General features: G+C 43.2%; 1 protein-coding gene across 2 annotated transcripts in view; it reads left to right on the top strand.

Annotated features, from left to right (window-relative positions):
* Nucleotides 1-23,113, top strand: part of st6gal1 (ST6 beta-galactosamide alpha-2,6-sialyltranferase 1) — a 134,218-nt gene that overhangs the window by 91,917 nt on the left and 19,188 nt on the right. For both annotated transcript variants that reach the window (XM_041894629.2, XM_041894630.2), the window contains one exon: nucleotides 20,459-20,560. In XM_041894629.2, the coding sequence (XP_041750563.1) occupies nucleotides 20,459-20,560 (102 nt within the window). The remainder of the gene's footprint in view (nucleotides 1-20,458; nucleotides 20,561-23,113) is intronic.

The following is a 23,113-nucleotide window of genomic DNA, read 5'->3' as shown; positions in this document are numbered from 1 at the left end:
TTGTTGATGCACCTTTGGCAGCGATTACAGCCTCGAGTCTTCTTTGGTATGACGCTACAAGCTGTACTTGGGGAGTTTCTCCCATTCTTCTCTGCAGATCCTCTCAAGCTCTGTCAGGTTGGATGGGGAGCGTCGCTGCACAGCTATTTTCAGGTCTCTCCAGAGATGTTTGATCAGGTTCAAGTCCAAGCTCTGGCTGGGCCACTCAAGGACATTCAGAGACTTGTCCCGAAGCCACTCCTGCGTCTTGGCTGTGTTCTTAGGGTCATTGTCCTGTTGGAAGGTGAACCTTCACCCCAGTCTGAGGTCCTGAGCACTCTGGAGCAGTTTTTCAACAAGGATCTCTCTGTACTTTGCTCCATTAATCTTTCCCTCGATCCTGACTAGTCTCCCAGTACCTGCCGCTGAAAAACATCCTCACAGCATGATGCTGCCACCACCGTGCTTCACCGTAGGGATGGTGCCAGGTTTCTTCCAGACATGACACTTGGCATTCAGTCCAAAGAGTTCAATCTTGGTTTTATCAAACCAGAGAATCTTGTTTCTCATGGTCTGAGAGTCTTTAGGTGCATTTTGGCAAACTCCAAGCAGGCTGTCATGTGGCTTTTACTGAGGAGTGGCTTCCGTCTGGCCACTCTACTATAAAGGCCTGATTGGTGGAGTGCTGCAGAGATGGTTGTCCTTCTGGAAGGTTCTCCCATCTCCATAGAGGAACTCTGAAGCTCTGTCAGAGTGACCATTGGGTTCTTGGTCACCTCCCTGACCAAGGCTCTTCTCCCCCGATTGCTCAGTTTGGCCGGGCGGCTAGCTCTAGGAAGAGTCTTGGTGGTTCCGTACTTCCATTTAAGAATGACGGAGGCCACTGTGTTCTTAGGGGCCTTAAATGCTGCAGACATTTTTTGGTACCCTTCCCCAGATCTGTGCCTCAACACAATCCTGTCTCGGAGCTCTACGGACAATTCCTTCTACCTCATGGCTTGGTTTTTGTTCTGACATTCACTGTCAACTGTGGGAACTTATAAAGACAGGTGTGTGCCGTTCCAGATCATGTCCAATCAACTGAATGTACCACAGGTGGACTCCAATCAAGATGTAGAAACATCTCAAGGATTATCAATGGCAACAGGATGCACCTGAGCTCAATTTCGAATATCATAGCAAAGGGTCTGAATACTTATGTCAATAAGGTATTTCAGTTTGTATTTTTTTGAAATTAGCAACATTTTCTAAAAACCTGTTTTTGCTTTGTCATTATGGGGTATTGTGTGTAGATTGATGAAAAATATATACATTAATACATTTTTTGAATAAGGCTGTAACGTAACAAATTGTGGAAAAAGTCAAGGGGTCTGAATACTTTCCAAATGCACTGTATGGTGCTTCATTCGAAAGCTAGAGGACTCCTGATGTATCTAGGAGTATTAAGTATAATTTTTGTCTTGATATATGTTGTCTAGTACTGTCTTTTTTCTAGCTGTCTGTCTTCCCAGTAGCCTACTTGGTGTGTGAACTGCGGACTGCTCATAACTTGCAGATGATTGTTGACACATCAACCAGGATTAAGGGGCAGGGCAATTTGTGACTTGTTTTGGTAATCAGTGGCTGCATTGGAGAGGGAGGGGTTACTTCTCTCGTAGGCAATCAGCAATTAGTACAGGGAGGTGTGCTCTTAACCTCTGCTAGGTAATTAGCAATTAGTATTAGTACTTCAGTCTCCCTTTGTTTCTCAGCAGTAGCTGTAAGCAGAGGTCTCGTCGGCAAAACTAAGACCGTCGCCGAAACAGAGACTGTTCTGCAGAGTTGTTCTACCGAGTTGTTCAAGGAAGGAAAGAGAGGAAGGCTCCTGTCATGATGGAGACCAGGCTGTGAGTTTATCCAGTTTATCCTGGAAAAGCCTCAAAGTGTCGCCTGTTTCTCCGAGCGATGGTGCTGTGTTCAGTTTCCACAACGTAGGATCTTGGCTCTGGAGATCCATTTGCAGCTGGTGTTTTCCATCCTTTCTTTCTGTCCAGGGTGTAATTCCGGTAGGGTGTGCACTGAATGCCTCCTGTTATAGAAAAACTGGTAAGCTTGTTTGGCTTTCTGGTCCTTCTGTTTAACACTGTTGTGGCTGATGCGTTTTGGTTGGAGTTTCCCATCCAGCACAGGGACTGTCATCCGGATCCGACATCCTGTCATGAGTTGTGCTGGGCTTGCTCCTGTTACGATGGTGGCCGTGGCTCGGTAGCACATCAGAGCCATGTGTGGGTCTGGTTGTTTAAGAATTCGCTTAACTGTCTGTACAGCTCTCTCCGCAGCTCCATTTACCTGCGGGTAATGTGGACTGGAGGTGGTATGAGCGAAACCATACTTCCTACTGAACTCCTTGAACTCAGTGCAGACAAACTGAGTAGCGTTGTCGCTAACCAGCTTTGTAGGTATACCCCATCTTACAAACATACCTTTTGAGGCGGGTGATGACCTGCTGGCAGGTGAGCTATTTCTATGTCCCTAGAATAGTAGTCCACCACTATGAGGTATTTCTTGCCCTCTAGCTCACATAGGTCCGCTGCAATCTTCTGCCACAGACCCCTTAGCTAAAGGTGTCATAACAAGTGGTTCTCTCTTTTGAGTTGGTTTGTTCTCTGTACAGAACCTGCATGACATCACTTTTCTCGCGATGTGGGCGCTGATGACCGGCCACCACACCGACATCTTGGCACTTTGTCACCCCCATGTGACCTTTGTGTAGAACTTCTTGTCTCTGTGAAGCAGGGATGACAATCCTGTCTTGATATAGCACAAGTCCGTCCTGCTCCGATAAATGTGCTCTCCCTGTGTGGTATCACTGTAGCGAGTAGGGTAGCTGCGCCATTCTGAGGACGGCCTTTTCGGGTGTAGCCCATGACCATTTGGAGGTCTGCATCGTTGTGTGCCGCCTCTCTGATATCATCCAGCCTGTGTGCAGACACTGGTCTGCTGTCCCCTACAGCTTCCACATATGCTTTGACTTTTTCTTCTGTGTCTGACGTGTTTTCTTTCAGTGGGTTTCTTGACAGTGTGTCAGCCACCACTAACTGCTTCCCAGAAATGTGGACCGCTTTCACATTGAAACGCATGAGGCGCATGAACAGTCGCTGACTGCAGTCGCTGGTGGTTTGTCCAGGTTGTACGTGTTGATCAATGGAACAAGTGGCTTATGGTCTGTCTGTAAAACAAAGCTGTCCATGCCCTGCAGGTAGCGGGAAAATCGTTCACATGCCCATACACCGGCCAGGCACTCTTTTTTGATTTGCGCGTACCTTCTCCGTCTCTGTTAGTGTGCATGAACAACATGCAACAGGACGGAGCTCACCACCCTCTGGTTCCTGTAAGAGTGTAGCTCCGAGGCCAGAGCTGCTCGCGTCCGCACTGACCACAGTTGGTTTGCCGGCATTGTAGTATGCCAATACCTGTGTTGACACTAACATAGCCTTGACCTTGTGGAAGGCCTTCTCCTGTGGGTCTCCCCACATACACACTCTCAACAGCTCAGTGATGGGGTGTAGCACTGATGACAGGCCCGGCAAGAATTTGCCCAAGTAGTTCACCAGTCCCAGCATTTGGCGAAGCTCAGCGATGTTTGTTGGACTGGGCATCTCGGAGACGGCTTTCACTTTGCTGTCATCCGGCTTTATCCCATCTGCTCCTATCACATGACCGAAGTACTGGATCTCTGACTTCCCATAGTGGCCCTTGTCTTTGTTCACCTTTAGTCCTGACTCTTTGATGGTCTGTAGCACTTTGCTCAGATTCCTGTTGTGTTCTTCCTTGTTTGCACTGTAGACCAGTATGTCATCCATCATGACATAGCCCCGTGTAGCTCAGTTGGTAGAGCATGGCGCTTGCAATGCCAGGGTTGTGGGTTCGATTCCCACGGGGGCCAGTATGAAAAATGTATGCACTCACTAACTGTAAGTTGCTCTGGATAAGAGCATCTGCTAAATGACTAAAAATGTTTAAAGAAATGACGATTGTGTCCTCTCAGGAGCTTGCTCATCTGGCGCACTGGTTATTCTAAAAGGAAGGCACTTGAAGCAGAATATCCCCACAGGAGTGATGAAAGTTGTCAGTTTTCAGCAGCTGGGTTCAAGGGGTATCTGCCCAAAACTGCTAGGCGCATTGAGTGTGGAGAAGACTCTTGCTTTGGTGCTATATCCTCCAAGGTGGGTAAGATGAACCTCTCCTGCTTCGTTGAGTCGTTTTAACTCTACGCATGTTCTCACTTTGCCATTTCTCTTCATCACCAGCACCATGGGAGCGAGCTGTCGTGACGTGACTTTCATTAATGTGATGACTGTTATTTATCGAATAATTACCTACTATGTTTAATTGTTACTAGATTAAATTAATCCTGCAACGATTAACTCATTAGGAATTTGGGGCACCACGGGAAACGTTAATTAACTCAAATCATATGAGATATCTAGATATCTTTAAACTGTCACTTATTAATCATTTACCTCAAGTCTCATTCTGAAAGTCGTAGACTCCTTAAATCAGCACAAACCCGGGTCTTACTGATCATTCCGTACCACACAAATGATTTAATTATTTATTTACTAACTAATTAAAATGATAACACAAGATACAACACATACACGGTATAGGTAAGGGATTTAGAAACTTAATACAATGAAAACGGGTCCCTAGCGGACTAACACAATATGACACTTGTTACAACAGAGTTAAAGAGAGAGACAGAGAGAGAACACTCGGATACACATGGAACTACGCTCACAGTAGTCCTAATATCTTGCCCCGAACTGCCGCCGTTTGGTAAGAAGTAAGGCATGTATTTACGTGTCATGTCTCTCTGTTGGACCCAGGTCTCCGTGGAAAGGGCTCGATGGGGTCTTCTCCTCGTTCTGGATGATAGTTGTCTGGTTCTGTAGTCTGTGGACTAACAGGGTGATGTTCACTCTCCCTGTTCTGGTAGAGTGATCTTCTGAGGACGGCTAATCAGCCGTGTCGATGATCCGTGTCGATGGGTGATGAGAACAGTGTCGTTGACGATGATTTGAAGAGAGTAGCCGGATGGTCCTACTTAAATTCACTTTCTAAGATACAGTTCTTAGAACATTGACTGTTAGAGGCTCCTTTGTCTTCTTCAACCGCGTGTTGGTTTTCAGGGTCGGGACCAATATAGACCTAGCTGCAGCTTCAGGTCCATCTAGTCTACCTGTTGATTCTTAACTCAACCTTTTATACACTCTGGTAAAGAGGGCGTTTACGTCATGCGGACACTCTTTCTGAGCCCCCGTGGGCGTGGCTAGTTACTGGGGCAAAGTATTCTGAACACTATGATTTCATTAGAGAACCAAAATAATCATCCTATCTCTACAAAAATATGATCTTCCTCCTGGATATTTCCTACACAATGTAACGGATGCAAACTTGCAATGCACAGTATGAAAGCTCTTCAAGTTACAATATTTTCGTTATAAAGTTTTTATAAAAGTTTTAATGAGATCACAAAATAGACATTAATTTTCCATATTCCCTCTCTCATCATTGCCAACATTCGGATGTTGAAATATACTGTTCCAGTGTCCACCTTTGGTCGTTTAGAGTTTTTGGGCGGCAATCTGTCCCTGTAACACAGAGACATTCAGATCACCAATACTTGGGGCCAACAAGGAATCGTATGATGCAAAACATTTAGGATTGGCGCGAGTGGTCATAACTGTTGCTTCTCTGTATTTTGATCTTGGCCTTCTCACGTGGGACCATCACATGAGAGTCATGACAGAGCACACCAGTCTGTAGGCTCGGTTTCTCCCTTGATGATGCCATTTCTTTCCATTCTGTCCAGTTCTTCCTCCGCTTTTGGAAGGAGTGGAAAATGAATTCTGCATTGCGAAGTCAGAGAATAGGGGACTGCATTGGACCTAAGCTCAATCTTGACCGGTTCACAGTTCAGTAGCCCTATCTCTATAAACATGTCTGTGCTGATCTCATCTGCTCTGAGGACCAAACCCATCTTCAATGCAACGGTTCTGCTAAGTAGGTTATTAGCATATGGTCCTCGAATCACAAAGATCCAGAATTAGTACTTTTCTCAATTTCTTTCACGCGTGGCTAGGAATTTTCCCATACAATCAGTCCTGCCACCTGGGCTGCGAACGTCAGTTTCAATGTTAACCAGCAGGGGAGCTGTGGCAAGCTCTGGTAAGTTTCTGAGACATCACTGTAATGTCAGCACCAGTGTCAATCTTGAACGTGTGCCATTCACTGGGAGCCCAACATGCCACTGATCTTCTGAATCAGACTGCTTAGAAACTAATGCCCCTTGCATTTCCTCTTCATCCTCAGCTGTAACTTCTTTGACCATTTTTGTTTTGCATGCAGAAATGGCATTTTTGTTTTTACACTTCCTGTGTCTTTTGTTGCGTGCTGGACAATTTTCACTGTCATCATGGCTGCGGTTACAACGTGAGCAATTTTCCTGTTTTGACTGAAATTGTTTGTTCTGGCCGCCTGCAGTCTACTTAGAATGTTTGTTGTAAAGCTGTGGTTTGCATCTGACCTCATCAACGTCGTTCTCAGCTCCCGCGCATATGTCCACGTGCTGCCTCTTTATCTGCTCTGACTGGTGCGCAATTTGTATCGCCTTCTCCAGTGTCAAGTCTGGCTCGAGCTGTAGCTTTTGTGAAACATCACTGTCCATAATGCCAATCACAGACCTGTCCCTTATTTGTTTGTCCTTTGTAGTTCCAAACTCACTGTGTTCAGCTAGCTCGTACAGATTCCTCACAAAAGATTCCACTGTCTCTCCCCCTTTTTGAATCCGTTTATGGAAACATGCTCGTTTGTGAATCACGTTGAGCCGTGGCACAATGTTCATTCAGTTTTTTATCACCACATCATAGTCGAACTCATCATTAGAGTCATCAAAGGAGAATGCATTGTAGACGATCTCTGAATCTTTCCCCATTGCATAAGTACTGAATTCACCTGCACCACGGTGGTTATCCAGTTTTGATGCCACTCGAAAACTAAAAAAACGGATCGGCTGACGGCTGCGAGAAATCGAAAAGCTCCGGTGGTTTGAATTGCGTCATTTTCCACACTAATCTTCAGCGTGTGAGTTCTTTAATTCTGACACCATGTTATGATGGAGACCAGGCTGTGAGTTATCCGGTTTAGTTATGTTTAATAACTCTTAAGTCAGGCAATTAACCTGCAGTCCACAGAGATACTATCTGCTAGTCCTCATTGCTAGGTTAGTCACCTCCGGTTATGACGATGACACACATAACCAATTAATTACGCAGATATCTACCAGACATCACTACAGCCAACACTACTCTCTCACTTGAGTATCTTACCTAGTTATTTTCTGTAGCTTTGGCAACTATGTGTGTGTGTGTTTTCTATACCTGTTTGCTCCTGTCCATGTAGGCTTTACAAATGCTCCCACCCCTTGGCTACAACCCTTCTAATCTAGTGTACCCTGCGCCCACAACCCATGTGGCATTCTGGGTCTCTGGCAGCATTTGGAACTGCCGATCTGCAGTCAAGAACGCAGAGTTAATCTCAGCCTATGCTGAATTTTTGGCCCTGATGGAGACATGGATCACCCCAGAGAGCACTGCTTCTCCAGCTGCTGTCTCTTCATCTGACTACGTTTTCTCTCAAAGTCCAACAGCATCTGATCATCACGGTGGTGGCACAGGTCTACTCATTCCTCCTAACTGGAGATTTTCTCTTTTCTCCCTCTCACCTGTCCATCTGCTCATTTGAATTCCATGCTGTCACTGTCACTTGTCCACCCAAGCTTAACATTGTTGTCATCTATCGCCCACCAGGTGCACTTTTTAGAGTTCCTTGATGAGCTTGACACCTTGATAAGCTCAATGAGCTTGACACCTTGATAAGCTCATTTCCTGACGATGGCTAACCATTCTTCGTACTTCATCCTCCCGATGTCTGCCTTTAATTTCTTTCCAACTCTTTATTTCCCCTCCTTGCCTCTTTTGACCTCACCCTTTCCCAATCCCCTACAACTCACAAGGCAGGCAATACGCTTGACGTCATCTTTACTAGAGGCTGTTCGCCTACTAATCTCACTGCAACCCCCCTCCAGGTCTCTGATCACTACTTTGTTTCCTTTTCTGTCTCCCTTTCCTCCAATCCTAGCCACTACTCCCCTCTTCTATCCTATAATCTCTCCCTTCTGCTAAATCCTTCTCCCTCCTGTCTCCTGAGTCTGCCTCTTCGACCCTACTCTCCTCTCTTTCCAAATCCTATGACTAGCACTGTCCCCTTTCCTCCCGGCCGGCTCGGCCCTCCCCTACTGCTTTGTGGCTGAGTGACTCATTGCAAGCTTACAAAACAGGGCTGCGGGCAGCTGAGTGACAATTGAGAAAAACTAAACTTCTGGAGGCCCTATCATCCTTTCGCTCCCTCTACCTTCTCTTCCTCTGGAGACCATCTCCCATTCCTCACTTCCCTCATCAACTCATCCCTGACCACTGGCTGCATCCTATCTGACTTCAAAAAGAGTCACTCCCCACCTCAAGAAACCAACACTTGACTCATCTGACATCAAAAACTATAGACCTGTATTCCTTTATTTTCTTACCAAAACACTTGAGCGTGCTGTCTCTGATCAACTCTCTCGTTATCGCACTCAGAATGATCTTCTTGACCCTAACCAGTCAGGCTTCAAGACGGGACACTCAACCGAGACTGCTCTTCTGTGTCACGGAGGCTCTCCCCAACCTGGCAGTCTGCTCCTACCAGGTGATGTGGAGAGGATCTGTGTCTGCACCACGTACTCTCACTACTGGTGTCCCCCAGGGCTCGGTTATAGACCCTTTCCTCTTCTCTCTATACACCAAATCATTTGGCTCCGTCATATCCTCACATGGTCTCTCCTATCATTGCTATGCGGATGACACTCATCTACTTTTCTCCTTCCCCCCTTCTGACACCCAGGTGGCGACACGCATCTCTGCATGCCTGGCAAATATCTCAGCTTGGATGTCGGCCCACCACCACAAGCTCAACCTCGACAAGACGGAGGTGCTCTTCCTCCCGCGGAAGGAATGCCCGCTCAAAGACCTCTCCATCACGGTTGACAACTCCACAGTGTCACCCTCCCAGAGTGCAAAGAACCTTGGCATGACCCTGGACCCTGTAGTTCTCTGCACACATCAAAGCAGTGACTTGCTCCTTCAGGTTCATGCTCTACAACATCTGCAGAGTAAGAACCTACCTCACACAGGAAGTGGCACAGGTCCTAATCCAGGCACTTGTCATCTGCCGTCTGGACTACTGGAACTCGCTGTTGGCTGGGCTCCCCGCTTGTGCCATCAAACGCCTGCAACTTATCCAGAACGCTGCATCCCAGTTCTCCCATGTCACAGCTCCTCCACACACTCCACTGGCTTCCAGTCAAAGCTCGCATCCACTACAAGACCATGATGCTTGCCTACGGAGCAGCAAGAGGAACTGCCCCTCCCTACCTTCAGGCTATGCTGAAACCCTACACCCCAACCCGAGCACTCCGTTCTGCCACCTCTAGTTTCTTGGCCCTCCCACCCCTACAGCCCAGTCCAAGCTCTTCTCTGTTCTGGCCCAATGGTGGAACCAGCTTCCCCCTGAAGATAGGACAGCAGAGTCCCTGCCCATCTTCCTGAAAGCACCTGAAACCCTACCTTTTGAAAGAGTATCTTAAATAATCCCCCTCCTCACCATGACCCCTCCCCAACTATTTGTATTTTATTTTAATTACATACAGTATATATTATAAAAGTATGTGGACACCCCTTCAAATTAGCTGACAGGTGCATAAAATCGAGCACACAGCCATGCAATCTCCATAGACAAACATTGGCAGTAGAATGGCCTTACTGAAGAGCTCAGTGACTTTCAATGTGGCACCGTCATAGGGTGCCACCTTTCCAACAAGTCAGTTCATCAAATTGATGTCCTGCTAGAGCTGCCCCGGTCAACTGTTAGTGCTGTTATTGTGAAGTGGAAACGTCTAGGAGTAACAACAGCTCAGCCACAACGTGGTAGGCCACACAAGCTTACAGAACGGGACTGCCAAGTGCTGACGTGCATAGCGAGTAAAAATTGTCTGTCCTCGGTTGCAACACTCACTACCGAGTTCCAAACTGCCTCTGGAAGCAACATCAGCACAGAAAATGTTTGTCTGGAGCTTCATGAAATGGGTTTCCATGGCCGAGCAGCCACACACAAGCCTAAGATCACCATGCGCAATGCCAAGCGTCGGCTGGAGAGGTGTAAAGCTTGCCGCCATTAGAAACACATTCTCTGGAGTGATGAATTACCATCTGGCAGTCCGGCGGACGAATCTAGATTTGGTGGATGCCATGAGAATCTTAACACTGCAGCATACAATTACATTCTAGACAATTCTGTGCTTCCAACTTTGTGGCAACAATTTGGGGAAGGCCCTTTACTGTTTCAGCATGACAATACCCCCCTGCACAAACCGAGGTCCATACAGAAATGGTTTGTCAAGATCGGTGTGGAAGAACTTGACTGGCCTGCACTGAGCCCTGACCTCAACCCCATCGAACACCTTTGGAATTAATTCGAACGCCGACTGCGAGCCAGGCCTAATCGCCCAACATCACTGCCCGACCTCAATAGTGCTCTTGTGGCTGAATGGAAGCAAGTCCCCGCAGCAATATTCCAACATCTAGTGGAAAGTCTTCCCAGAAGAGTGGAGGCTGTTATAGCAGAAAAGAGGGGACAAACTCCATATTAATACCCATGATTTTGGAATGAAATGTTAGACGAGCAGGTGTCCACATACTTTTGGTAATGTAGTGTGTGTATCTATAAGAAAATAAAAACTTTGTTTTTATACAGATTTTAGAATATTCGCAATTGGAAATCTGTCTGCAATTGGATGGAAACCTATAGACACCCCGGCCTAAAGACTCTGGCAAGTGCGCTAGTGTTACTTTATTATAACTGCACATCATGGTTCACCAGCAGCCCCAAACATCTAAAGAATAAGCTACAGACAAGGGTTGAATATCTTCCCGGTATTTTACAAATGTTCCATCTCCTCTCTCCTGTAACTATTCCCCAGGTCGTTGCTGTAAATGAGAAAGTGTTGTCAGTCAATTTTATCTGGTAAAATAAGGAAAAACTACAAAGAAACTACCTGAGCCTGATGATCCATACATTAAATACATTTTATTTAGCCCAAAAAAGCCCAATATAGCTGTGATATACACTACCGGTCAAAAGTTTTTGAACACCTACTCATTCAAGGGTTTTTCTTAATATTTACTATTTTCTACATTGTAGAATAATAGTGAAGACATCAAAACTATGAAATAACATATGGAATCATTTAGTAACCAAAAAAGTGTTAAACAAATCTTGATGACAGCTTTGCACACTCTTGGCATTCTCTCAACTAGCTTCATGAGGTGGTCACCTGGAATGCATTTCAATTAACAGGGGTGCCTTCTTAAAAGTTAATTTGTGGAATTTCTTTCCTTCTTAATGTGTTTGAGCCAATCAGTTGTGTTGTGACAAGGTAGGGGTGGTATACAGAAGATAGCCCTATTTGGTAAAAGACCAAGTCCATATTATGGCAGGAACAGCTCAAATAAGCAAAGAGAAATGACAGTCCATCATTATTTTAAGACATGAAGGTCAGTCAATATGGAACATTTCAAGACCTTTGAACGTTTCTTGAAGTGCAGTCGCAAAAACCATTAAGTGCTATGATGAAACTGGCTCTCATGAGGACCGCCACAGGAACGGAAGACCCAGAGTTACCTCTGCTGCAGAGGATAAGTTCATTAGAGTTACCAGCCTCACAAATTGCAGCACAAATAAATGCTTCACAGAGTTCAAGTAACAGACACATCTCAACATCAACTGTTCAGAGGAGACTGTGTGAATCAGGCCTTCATGGTCGAATTGCTGCAAAGAAACCACTACTAAAGGACACCAATAAGAAGAAGAGACTTGTTTGGGCCAAGAAACACGAGCAATGAACATTAGACCGGTGGAAATGTGTCCTTTGGTCTGGAGATGTTTGGTTCCAACCACTGTGTCTTTGTGAGACGCGGTGTGGGTGAACGGATGATCTCCGCACGTGTATTTCCCAATGTAAAGCATTGAGGAGGAGGTGTTATGGTGTGGTGGTGCTTTGCTGGTGACACTGTCTGTGGTTTATTTAGAATTCAAGGCACACTTAACCAGCATGGCTACCACAGCATTCTGCAGCAATACGCCATCCCATCTGGTTTGGGCTCAGTAGGACTATCATTTGTTTTTCAACAGGACAATGACCCAACACACCTCCAGGCTGTGTAAGGGCTATTTTACCAAGAAGGAGAGTGATGGAGTGCTGCATCAGATGACCTGGTCTCCACAATCCCCCGACCTCAACCAAATTGAGATGGTTTGGGATGAGTCGGACCACAGAGTGAAGGAAAATCAGCCAACAAGTCCTCAGTATATGTGGGAACTCCTTCAAGACTGTTGGAAATGCATTCCAGGTGAAGCTGGTTGAGAGAATGCCAAGAGTGTGCAAAGCTGTCATCAAGGCAAAGGGTGGCTATTTGAAGAATCTCAAATATATTTTGTTTAACACTTTTTTGGTTACTACATGATTCCATATGTGTTATTTCATATTTTTGATGTCTTCACTATTATTCTACAATGTAGAAAATAGTAAAAATAAAGAAAAACCCTTGAATGAGTTGGTGTTTTAACTTTTGACCGGTATTGTATGCTACCACACATTATGCACAACAGAAAAATATAAAAGCCCTCAGATGTAGCTATGCTCTCTTGGGTAAGTAAAACAAGCTCCAGTAAGCTAATCTTTTTGAGTGTGGGCTGTTACTGTATTGTATTATATGGACTGGAATTAGACCCTCTTACAAACCATAAAGCTGGGAGATAACGTGATGCTGGTGCAGGCCATGCTGACTAAAAAGTAATTTTGACCTATATTTGACATTTTTATCATTAATAGCATACCTTTCATAATATTTCCCCTAGTGTTGTGCGACATGCATATTAGCCTACCTCTTTCTCTCTCGATTGTTGCTTCATTCCTTCCTCGTTTTCAAAAGTGAAATTAAATACGTTTTGTTGTCCTGATCGTCATCATTGTAATGACATGCTTTAATAATATAGGACTAGCAATTGTTACATTTTTTCATGAAGATTGAATGGTTATGGGTCTGAACAAATTACTGCTATAGCCTACCGCCATCCCACGTTCTCTCTTCTTTCAAACTCCCCCGCCCATGGCCGTGAGTTCTATTGGCTGCTGTATTTAACATTCAGAAAACAAGAGCTTGCATCCCTCTTCAAATAGTCTATTAGTATAATAAATGCAACAAAAAAATCCAGCAAGATATTCTAGTCTTGCTTTTCCTGGGACTCCAAGAGCTAAGTAGCATTTTTTAATAAGGAGAGAGGCCAGCTTAGTGCAGTTGCGTATTGCGCAAGAGGCAGAGGCTATAAATTAGAAGCGTATGTATAGCCCATCATTTATTATCTAAATATAAGGCTAATAACTGCATTTAATATATTACCTGAAAGAGGTAGGCTAGGATATATACTGTATGTATGCATGCATGCATGCATATATGTACAAGTATGTACAGTATGTGTACAAAACATTAAGAATACATTCCTAATATTGAGTTGCACCCTCCCCTTTAGACATCAGAACAGCCTCAATTCGTCGGGGCATGGACTCTACAAGGTGTCGAAAGCATTCCACAGGGATGTTGGCTCATGTTGACTCCAATGCATCCCACAGTTGTCAAGATGGCTGGATGTCCTTTGGGTGGTGGACCATTTTTGATACACACAGGAAAACTGTTGAGCGTGAAAAACCCAGCAGCGTTGCAGTTCTTGCCACAAACCGGTGCGCCTGGCACCTACCATACTCCGTTCAAATGCACTTAAATATTTTGTCTAGCCCATTCACCCTCTGAATGGCACATGTACACATCCATGTCTCAATTGTCTCAAGGCTTAAAAATCCTTATTTAACCTGTCTCCTCCCCTTCATCTACACTGATTGAAGTGGATGTAACAAGTGACATCAATAAGGGATCATAGCTTTCACCTGGTCAGTCTGTCATGGAAAGAGCAGGTGTTCAATGTTTTGTACACTCAATGTCTGTCTGTCTCTACCTCTCGGATCCAATTTGAATGGAATTGATGGAGAGAGAGCGAGAGAGAGAGAGACTATGACAGAGTGCTCGTGTGCGCACTGATTTAAAGCAACGATATTCAAGTGATATGCTGTTTTAAAACTGCAGCTGAAATTAAATAAAAAAGGTGACCCCCCAGAAAGCCAGATGGAGATGTGTAAATTAGACATGCATTCAGTCCTTATAGTACTGTAGCTTATGCTGCAGCAAATGTAGGGACCACAATGGAAATAATTCCCATACTTTATTGTGCAATCCCGGTCACGTTTAAAATTGTGTATATACAGTGCCTTGCAAAAGTATTCATCCCCCTTGGCGTTTTTCTATTTTATTGCATTACAACCTGTAATTTAAATGGATTTTTATTTGGATTTCATGTTATGGACATACACAAAATGTCCAAATTGGTGAAGTGAAATGAAAAACATTACTTGTTTAAAAAAATAATAATAATAATCAATAACGGAAAAGTGGTGGGTGCATATGTATTCACCCCCTTTGCTATGAAGCCCCTAAATAAGATCTGGTGCAACCAATTACCTTCAGAATGCCACTTATCAAAATAACGTTTTTTGCTTGGTGGAGTTGGCTGGCAGCAGACTGGGCTTCATAGCATATGAGGTAAGCAATGTTTCCACCTCCATGTTTGACGGTGGGGATTGTGTTCTTGGGGTCATAGGCACCATTCCTCCTCCTCCAAACACGGCGAGTTGAGTTGATGCCAAAGAGCTCGATTTTGGTCTCATCTGACCACAACACTTTCACCCAGTTCTCCTCTGAATCATTCAGATGTCCATTGGCAAACTTCAGACGGCCCTGTATATGTGCTTTCTTGAGCAGGGGGACCTTGCAGGCACTGCAGGATTTCAGTTCTTCACGGCGTAGTGTGTTACCTATTGTTTTCTTGGTGACTATAGTCCCAGCTGCCTTGAGATCATTGACAAGATCCTTCCGTGTAGTTCTGGGCTGATTCCTCACCGTTCTCATGATCATTGCAACTCCACGAGGTGAGATCTTGCATGGAGCCCCAGGCCAAGGGAGATTGACAGGTCATTTGTGTTTCTTCCATTTGCGAATAATCGCACCAACTGTTGTCACCTTCTCACCAAGCTGCTTGGCGATGGTCTTGTAGCCCATTCCAGCCTTGTGTAGGTCTACAATCTTGTCCCTGACATCCTTGGAGAGCTCTTTGGTCTTGGCCATGGTGGAGAGTTTGGAATCTCATTGATTGATTGCTTCTGTGGACAGGTGTCTTTTATACAGGTAACAAGCTGAGATTAGGAGCACTCCCTTTAAGAGTGTGCTCCTAATCTCAGCCTATTACCTGTATAAAAGACACCTGGGAGCCAGAAATCTTTCTGATTAAGAGGGGGTCAAATACTTATTTCCCTCATTTAAAAAATGCAAATCAGTTTTTCTGGATTTTGTTGTTGTTATTCTGTCTCTCACTGTTCAAATAAACCTACCATCATGATCATTTATTTGTCAGTGGGCAAACGTACAAAATCAGCAGGGGATCAAATACTTTTTTCCCTCACTGTAGATACAGTAGAAAGGGCGCAAATAACAATAATCTCGTTTGACAATGATATACAATATAGTGCAATAGACAGTATAAAATGTATAATGTAATGTACAGTAGAGCCTATGGGCCTGGGCTAGCAAACTTTTATAAATGACAGCCAGGCATAACGTACAGTTAGTGACATGCACTTGCAAACCTAGCTAACCATGGACAGTAAATATTGTCAACATAACTAGACAAACAAAAACATGTGACATACCTGATAAAGAAACAAACATCCATAAATGAAATGTTGTGCTGCCCTTATGCACCAACTCCTCTAAAGTACAAATTAACAGGGGACATGAATAGCCATGCTAGCCCAATGACGACATGTACAGAGAAAAGTACAGTAACTAGCTAGCATGTACAGCATTCACAAATCAACAGATAAAAAGTTCATAAATGCATGAAATGCATAAAATCACAATATACTGGAGAAAGACCATAATATTACTATGTCAGTGACTATATAAACTCAATATCTGTGTTTTAACATTGGATTGATGAGGATTTTCATGGGCCAATTTTACATTAACCTACCTCTTCCACATGGATACAGTAGAACGGGAAAAGGTAAGGGGGGCAGGGGATGTTTATGAGGGGGAATACAGGAGTAGAAGGAAGTGTGCAACATTAAGAAGGGCACATACAACAACAAAAGGAATGCACACTAATATCAAGCATGGGAACTATTAAGAGTTTGTGTAATTATTCAACATAAAATCCAAAATAAATAATGGACTTATTCTGGTGGTGTATATTAAATTGATTTATTAGACGTTTTTTAAATGTAGATGTTCCAAAGGCGCGCATCAGCGGCTTGTATGTGTGGAGGCCTGGAGATGCTAAATGGGTTTACGTTAATTAATGCTAATCAAGTATCATGGCAAATTAGTCAATAGGCGATATGCACAGGCGAGCATGACGTATTTCCGGTTAAATCTCAGGACGGATGTAAACTTCCGGTTATCGTAGAACGCCGTGCTACCGTATGCTAGCATTGAATGCTTGTCGTCAAAAACATCCGAAACGGTTAATTTTCGTAGTTGTTGTTTATCTTAATGTTTATGTTAATGTTTTTACTTGTAATACTTCGTCTTGACTTATAACACGATGACGTGTAAACGTACGAAAGTACAGGAGAGACGACAGACATGCCACATTCAGAGTAATGGGCAGTCTGATATAGTAATGCAACCAAATGATTGCATATCCTACACCCAGCCACACAGGAACAGTAGCTTTTAACAAGCACAACTGGCTGTGAATCACGCAATGTCATCTGAAATACACAGAAGCATAATTTAATGGGTTTTGAAAGACGAGGGTCTACAGCAGCAGGAGTAGGAGCAAAACTTGTTCTTTCTACTTTTTACTGGTGTAAGCAACTTATCTACTGTCTCGTGTCACTTTTGTGCTTTCTGCATCACTTTCCTACTGTCTTGCACCACTTGGCTATACTGTCTCCCACCACTTACCTATTGTCTTGTGCCATTTACCTACCTTCAAACAGTATTGGCAGAGCAGTAAGTGAGTGGTGCAACATTGCAGCCTAGTACCAATAACAACAGTAGAGTGAAGGTTTTGCTCCTAATTCCTCTTGAAAAGTAGAAACATCAAGTACAAAAGCAAGGAAGTTGGGCCATATGTTTATAAAGAAAGAAGTAAAGATGACAGGACAGTTTTGAGTAGAACATCAGCAGTTTGAAGAATAGCTGAGTGGAATATGTTACTGTCATTGCAGTCATCAAGTCAGGAAAAAGTAGTAATCTCATTATTGTTTACATTTCAAACTAAACTCCAATTTGTTTACAACACACCCAAAAACAAAGCATGGCAATTCCCACTCAGCTACCCTGGTCTGTATTAGGCTACCACTGTTCAGCTATCGTGAAAACTACTAAAGTTCTAAAGTGTTCTCTTAGCAATGGCAATCAAAGCTGTGGTAACATTAAACGAGTAAAACATGTGTTGAACGGAACCTTGAACAAGTTCAACAGAACTTTGAACGTGTCACTTAATCTAGTCCTACTCTCAGCTGGTGTGGTGGCTTTGGTTTCTTCATTGAGCGGTAGCAGTGGGCTCTCACAGAGATCTCATTTGTAGCCCTGTTTTTACCTGATACTTTCATAAAAGTACAAACACATGAAGTGAGAGGTATATACACATAATTAAACTTTATTTAAAGCATGATTAACCTGAAGCAGGACGGAGTCATGACTTAAAACACCAAAGCAAGGCTTCTAGCTCAGGCTAGCTAGCGTTAGCATATTACCTTCAAAGTTGCAAAGAAAAGAAGAAACGTAAAATTTGAAGCCTTTATCCAGTTTGCTACGTGGTGTCGTAGTGGATGTCCGGACGACCCTCCGTATATCATTAACAGATACTTTAGGCAACTCCAGCAAACACCTTGTAAACTTCATCTCTGCCATCATAACGGTCTACTGTCACTGGCTAATGTTTTTTTCCGGTAACCGGAAATGCCCAAGCTTCCTTACGCCAATGCGGAAGTGATGCGTGCATAGAGCCTATTTAGGCTATATCATGGACTGACTGATTTGTTTTATTCATAAACAAATACATAGGTATATAGCTAACGTTATCTATGGCTAGACATGTTTATAACAAGGGAGAGGTTCGTCCCCTGGATATCAAAGCATTATCGAACTTAGCTGGCATAATAATATAGCTACCTAGCTAGCTAGTCAAAAGAAAAGCAGGTGACACTAATTCTGACAGCTCCCTCCATTAAAAGTGAATGCTACTGTAACGTTAGCAAATGATATGCGGGACCATACTGTAAGCTGTTTACATAGCCATCTAGCTAACGTTTGCTAGCTAACGAACTTAGCTAGCTGAATAGCATTTACAATAATGGGCAATAACTTAACCTTGGTAGCGTAAGCAGATTGCATGATATTTTAGATCTCACCAACTTTTACAGTTCTCTTACCTATGAAAACAAATGCTAGCGCTACTGTAATGTTACTGTACTGTTACCATGCTAGCAGTTAAATAAATCTGTGTTACCTACAGTGCATTCAGAAAGTATTCTGACCCCTTGACCTTTTCCACATTTTGTTATGTTACAGCCTTATTCTAAAATGGATGAAATTGTTTTTTCCCCCTTATCAATCTACACACAATACCCCATAATGACAAAGCAAAAACAGGTTTTAGAAATGTTTGCTAATTTATCAATAAAACAGCTGATATCACATTTACATAAGTATTCAGACCCTTTACTCAGTACTTTGTTGAAGCACCTTTGGCAGCGATTACAGCCTCAAGTCTTCTTTGGTATGACACTACAAGCTTGGCACACCTGTATTTGGGGAGTTTCTCCCATTCTTCTCTGCAGATCCTTTCAAGCGCTGTCAGGTTGGATGGGGAGCGTCGCTGCATAGCTATTTTCAGGTCTCTCCAGAGATGTTCGATTGGGTTCGGGCTCTGGCTGGGCCAGTCAAGGACATTCAGAGACTTGTCCCAAAGCTACTCCTGCGTTGTCTTGGCTGTGTGCTTAGGGTCGTTGTCCTGTTGGAGACCTTCGCCCCAGTCTGAGGTCCTGAGCGCTCTGGAGCAGGTTTTCATCAAGGTCTCTCAGTCCCTGCCACTGAAAAACATCCCCACAGCATGATGCTGCCACCACCATGCTCCACCGTAGGGATGGTGCCAGGTTTCCTCCAGACGTGACGCTTGGCATTCAGGCCAAATAGTTCAATCTTGGTTTCATCAGACCAGAGAATCTTCTTTCTCATGGTCTGAGAGTCCTTTAGGTTCCTTTTGGCAAACTCAAAGGGGGCTGTCATGTGCCTTTTACTGAAGAGTGGCTTCCATCTGGCCACTCTACCATCAAGGCCTGATTTTGTGGAGTGCTGCAGAGATGGTTGTCCTTCTGGAAGGTTCTCCCATCTCCACAGAGGAACTCTGGAGCTCTGTCAGAGTGACCATTGGGTTCTTGGCCTTCCTGACCAAGGCCCTTCTCCCCAGATTGCTCAGTTTGGCCTGGCAGCCAGCTCTATGAAGAGTCTTGGTGGTTCCAAACTTCTTCCATTTAAGAATGATGGAGGCCACTGTGTTCTTGGGGACCTTCACTACTGCATAAATGTTTGGTACCCTTCCCCGGATCTGTGCCTCGACACAATCCTGTCTCGGAGCTCTGCAGACAATTCCTTCTACCTCATGGCTTGGTTTTTGCTCTGACATGCGCTTTCAACTGTGGGACCTTATATAGACAGGTGTGTGCCTTTCCAAATCATGTCCAATCAATTGAATTTACCACAGGTGGGCTCCAATCAAGTTGTAGAAATATCTCAAGGATGATCAATGGAAACAGGATGCACCAGCGCTCAATTTCAAGTCTCATAGCAAAGGGCCTGAATACTTATGTAAATAAAGTATTTCTATTTTTTTATACATTTGCAAATGTTTCAAAAAAACTGTTTTTGCTTTGTCTTTATGGGGTATTGTGAGTAGATTGAGGAATTTTTTTTATTTAATCCATATTAGAAAAAGGCTGTAACGTAACAAAATGTGGAAAAAGTCAAGGGGTCTGAATACTTTCTGAATGCAAGGTAAGTCGCTCTGGATAAGAGTGTCTGCTAAATGACTCAAATGTAAATGTATATAAAGCTTTGTTCTTACCTGTAATAGGTGATACAAAGCTGTGTTTTTACCTGTCCTGCAGGTGATGGCGTCCGACGACCACCGCTTCCTGTCCAGCTCTCTGTACAGCACAGGTGTTCTGGTGGCCTGGGACCCTGCCCCCTTTTCTGCTGACCTCAGCCAGGTGAGACTGGGGAGAGTAAAGACCAGTAGAGATCATTAGAGGCCAGTAAATACTATTCAAGACCAGTAACAACTATTCAAGACCTCTAAGGTTTGAGTGTAAAGACCAGTCAAGACCAGTCAAGACTATTCAAGACCAGTAAAGATCATTACCCCCTAGAGTCAATGTCCGTGCCCCGCGGAAATCTAATTAGCTTAATAAAAAAAATACCCATCAAAATCTGTCTGTTTAAGCTATTAAAGGACAGAACACAGTGTGTATTTACTGATGGTGTTAAATCAGGTTTTCTGGACATAACAAAGGGTGTCCCACAGGGATCGATTCTTGGTCTGGTTCTTTTCACTATTTACATTAACAATATTGGTTTATCTGTAATAAATTAAATAAACTGTCACCTGTATGCAGGTGACACTGTGGTGTATGCTATTGCCCCCACAGCTGACCAGGCTCTGTCAGAGCTTCAATCTGCGTTTATTGCCCTGCAGAAAGCCTTTGTTGAACTGAAATTGGTACTTAATGCAGGTAAAACCAAGTATATGTTATTTCCCAAATCACGTAAAAATATATCTGAGGATTTATGCATATGTACTTTGGATAGTGCCCTCATTGATCGTGTTGCCGCTTATAACTATCTGGGCATCTGGATTGATGAAAAACATATTTCAATAAGATTAGTTATTAAAAAAATTAAGAATTAAAATAGGTTTCTTCTATAGGAACAGGTCCTGTCTTTCGTTAAATAGCAGAAAACAAATAATTCAGTCAACATTCATTACGGTTATTGACTATGGCGATATTGTCTATATGAATGCAGATGCCACTGAATTGAAATGATTGGATGCAGTTTATCATAGCGCTTTATTACGGGAAATAGGGCAATAGGTTGTTACACATCATTGCGTTTTGTATCAGAAAGTAGGCTGGCCTTCTTTGAAGTCTCGTAGTTCGATGCATTGCACTCTTTTTGTCTATAAAGCCCTCTTGCATAAACTTCCACCATTCCTTACCTCATTGCTAACCTTCAGACATATAAGTTACCAGACCCAGACTCAGGGATGGCTAACCCTGGAGATCCCTTCAATCTCCACCGAGTTGGCTAAATCTGCTTTTAGTTTTTTTGCTCCTCATGTGGCATGATTTCAAAAACTCCTTGAAGTTGGTGGAGTTGGTGCCTCTAGGGCAATTCATGTTAGAGGGCCTTTTTACTGAAGAATGTGTTTGTTTCATATGATTGTGTTTAGCTGTTCGTGTTTTGTTTGCTTTTCATGTATTGTGTATATAGATATGTATCACAGGAGGTTGGTGGCACCTTAATTGGGGAGGATGGGCTCGTGGTAATGGCTGGAGCAGTATGAGTGGAATGGTATCAAATACATCATGTGTTTGATGCCATTCCATACTCTCTGTTCCAGCCATAATTATGAGCCGTCCTCCCCTCAGCAGCCTCCACTGATATGTAATAATGTGTAATTGTTTATGGATGGGTTCATACTATGGAGGACCAAACCTGCCATAATTAGAATTAAATTAATAAATATTAATAATAAATAAATGCACATATAAATATAACTAAATATATGATTAAATAAATGAGCAAGAAAATACACAAATACTGACAATGTATTCATTTTCTGTACATATCTGTATTTAATTATGAATCAATGTATTATCTAATTATTCAGCTTCTACCCCCAAGCCATAAGACTGCTGAACAATTCATAAAATGGCCACCCGGACTATTTACATTGACACTCCCCCCTTCACCATCCATTTGTTTTTACACTGCTGCTACCCGCTGTCTATTATCTATGCATAGTCACTTTACCCCTACCTACATGTACAAATTACCTTGAATAACCTGTACCCCCACACACTAACCTGTACCCCCTGTATATAGCCTCGTTATTGTTATTTTATTATGTTACTTTTTTATAATTTTTTACTTTAGTTTATTTGGTAAATCTCTTTCTTGAACTTCAATGTTCGTTAAGGGCTTGTAAGTAAGCATTTCACTGTGCGTGTGACAAATAAAGTTTGATTTCAATTATTCTAACTAATTCATTTTATTCATTTATATATTTATAATTTCTGTATTACTTCCTCCACAATGATAATGAAGGGGTGTCAATCAAAAGGCTGTGGGTGGTATCTAACACACCATTGGTTAATCAATGTCACGGCATGTTGCTCAACTGCTTTCGCCTGATTTTGCACCACCTATGTGAAGCTAGCCACAAAAACGATTTGCCACAATAGTAGAATTTGCGGTTTGCCTTCAAAATAAAAGTCCCGCATTGAAACTGCGGCAAACAGATTCAAATAGTGGAATCATGCCATATTTGAACTAGATAATGCTTAAAACGTTTGGATTGTTGTTATATAAATTCACCAAAAGCAAATAATTAGGTATTTTGGCCAAAAAGTAAGAATTGCATTGGGGGCATACTGTATGCATTGTACAGCCTTGCCTATGGATCTTGGATCCATGAACTGTTCGTAACTGAAGAGTTCACACAAATATTAGTGTGTAGCTCATATTGCAGGACTTTGACT

Source organism: Coregonus clupeaformis, chromosome 13, assembly GCF_020615455.1.
Source record: "Coregonus clupeaformis isolate EN_2021a chromosome 13, ASM2061545v1, whole genome shotgun sequence".
Lineage (NCBI taxonomy): Eukaryota > Metazoa > Chordata > Actinopteri > Salmoniformes > Salmonidae > Coregonus > Coregonus clupeaformis.
The sequence above is the reverse complement of the archived record's forward strand: the minus strand, read 5'-3'. Positions and strand labels throughout refer to the sequence as shown.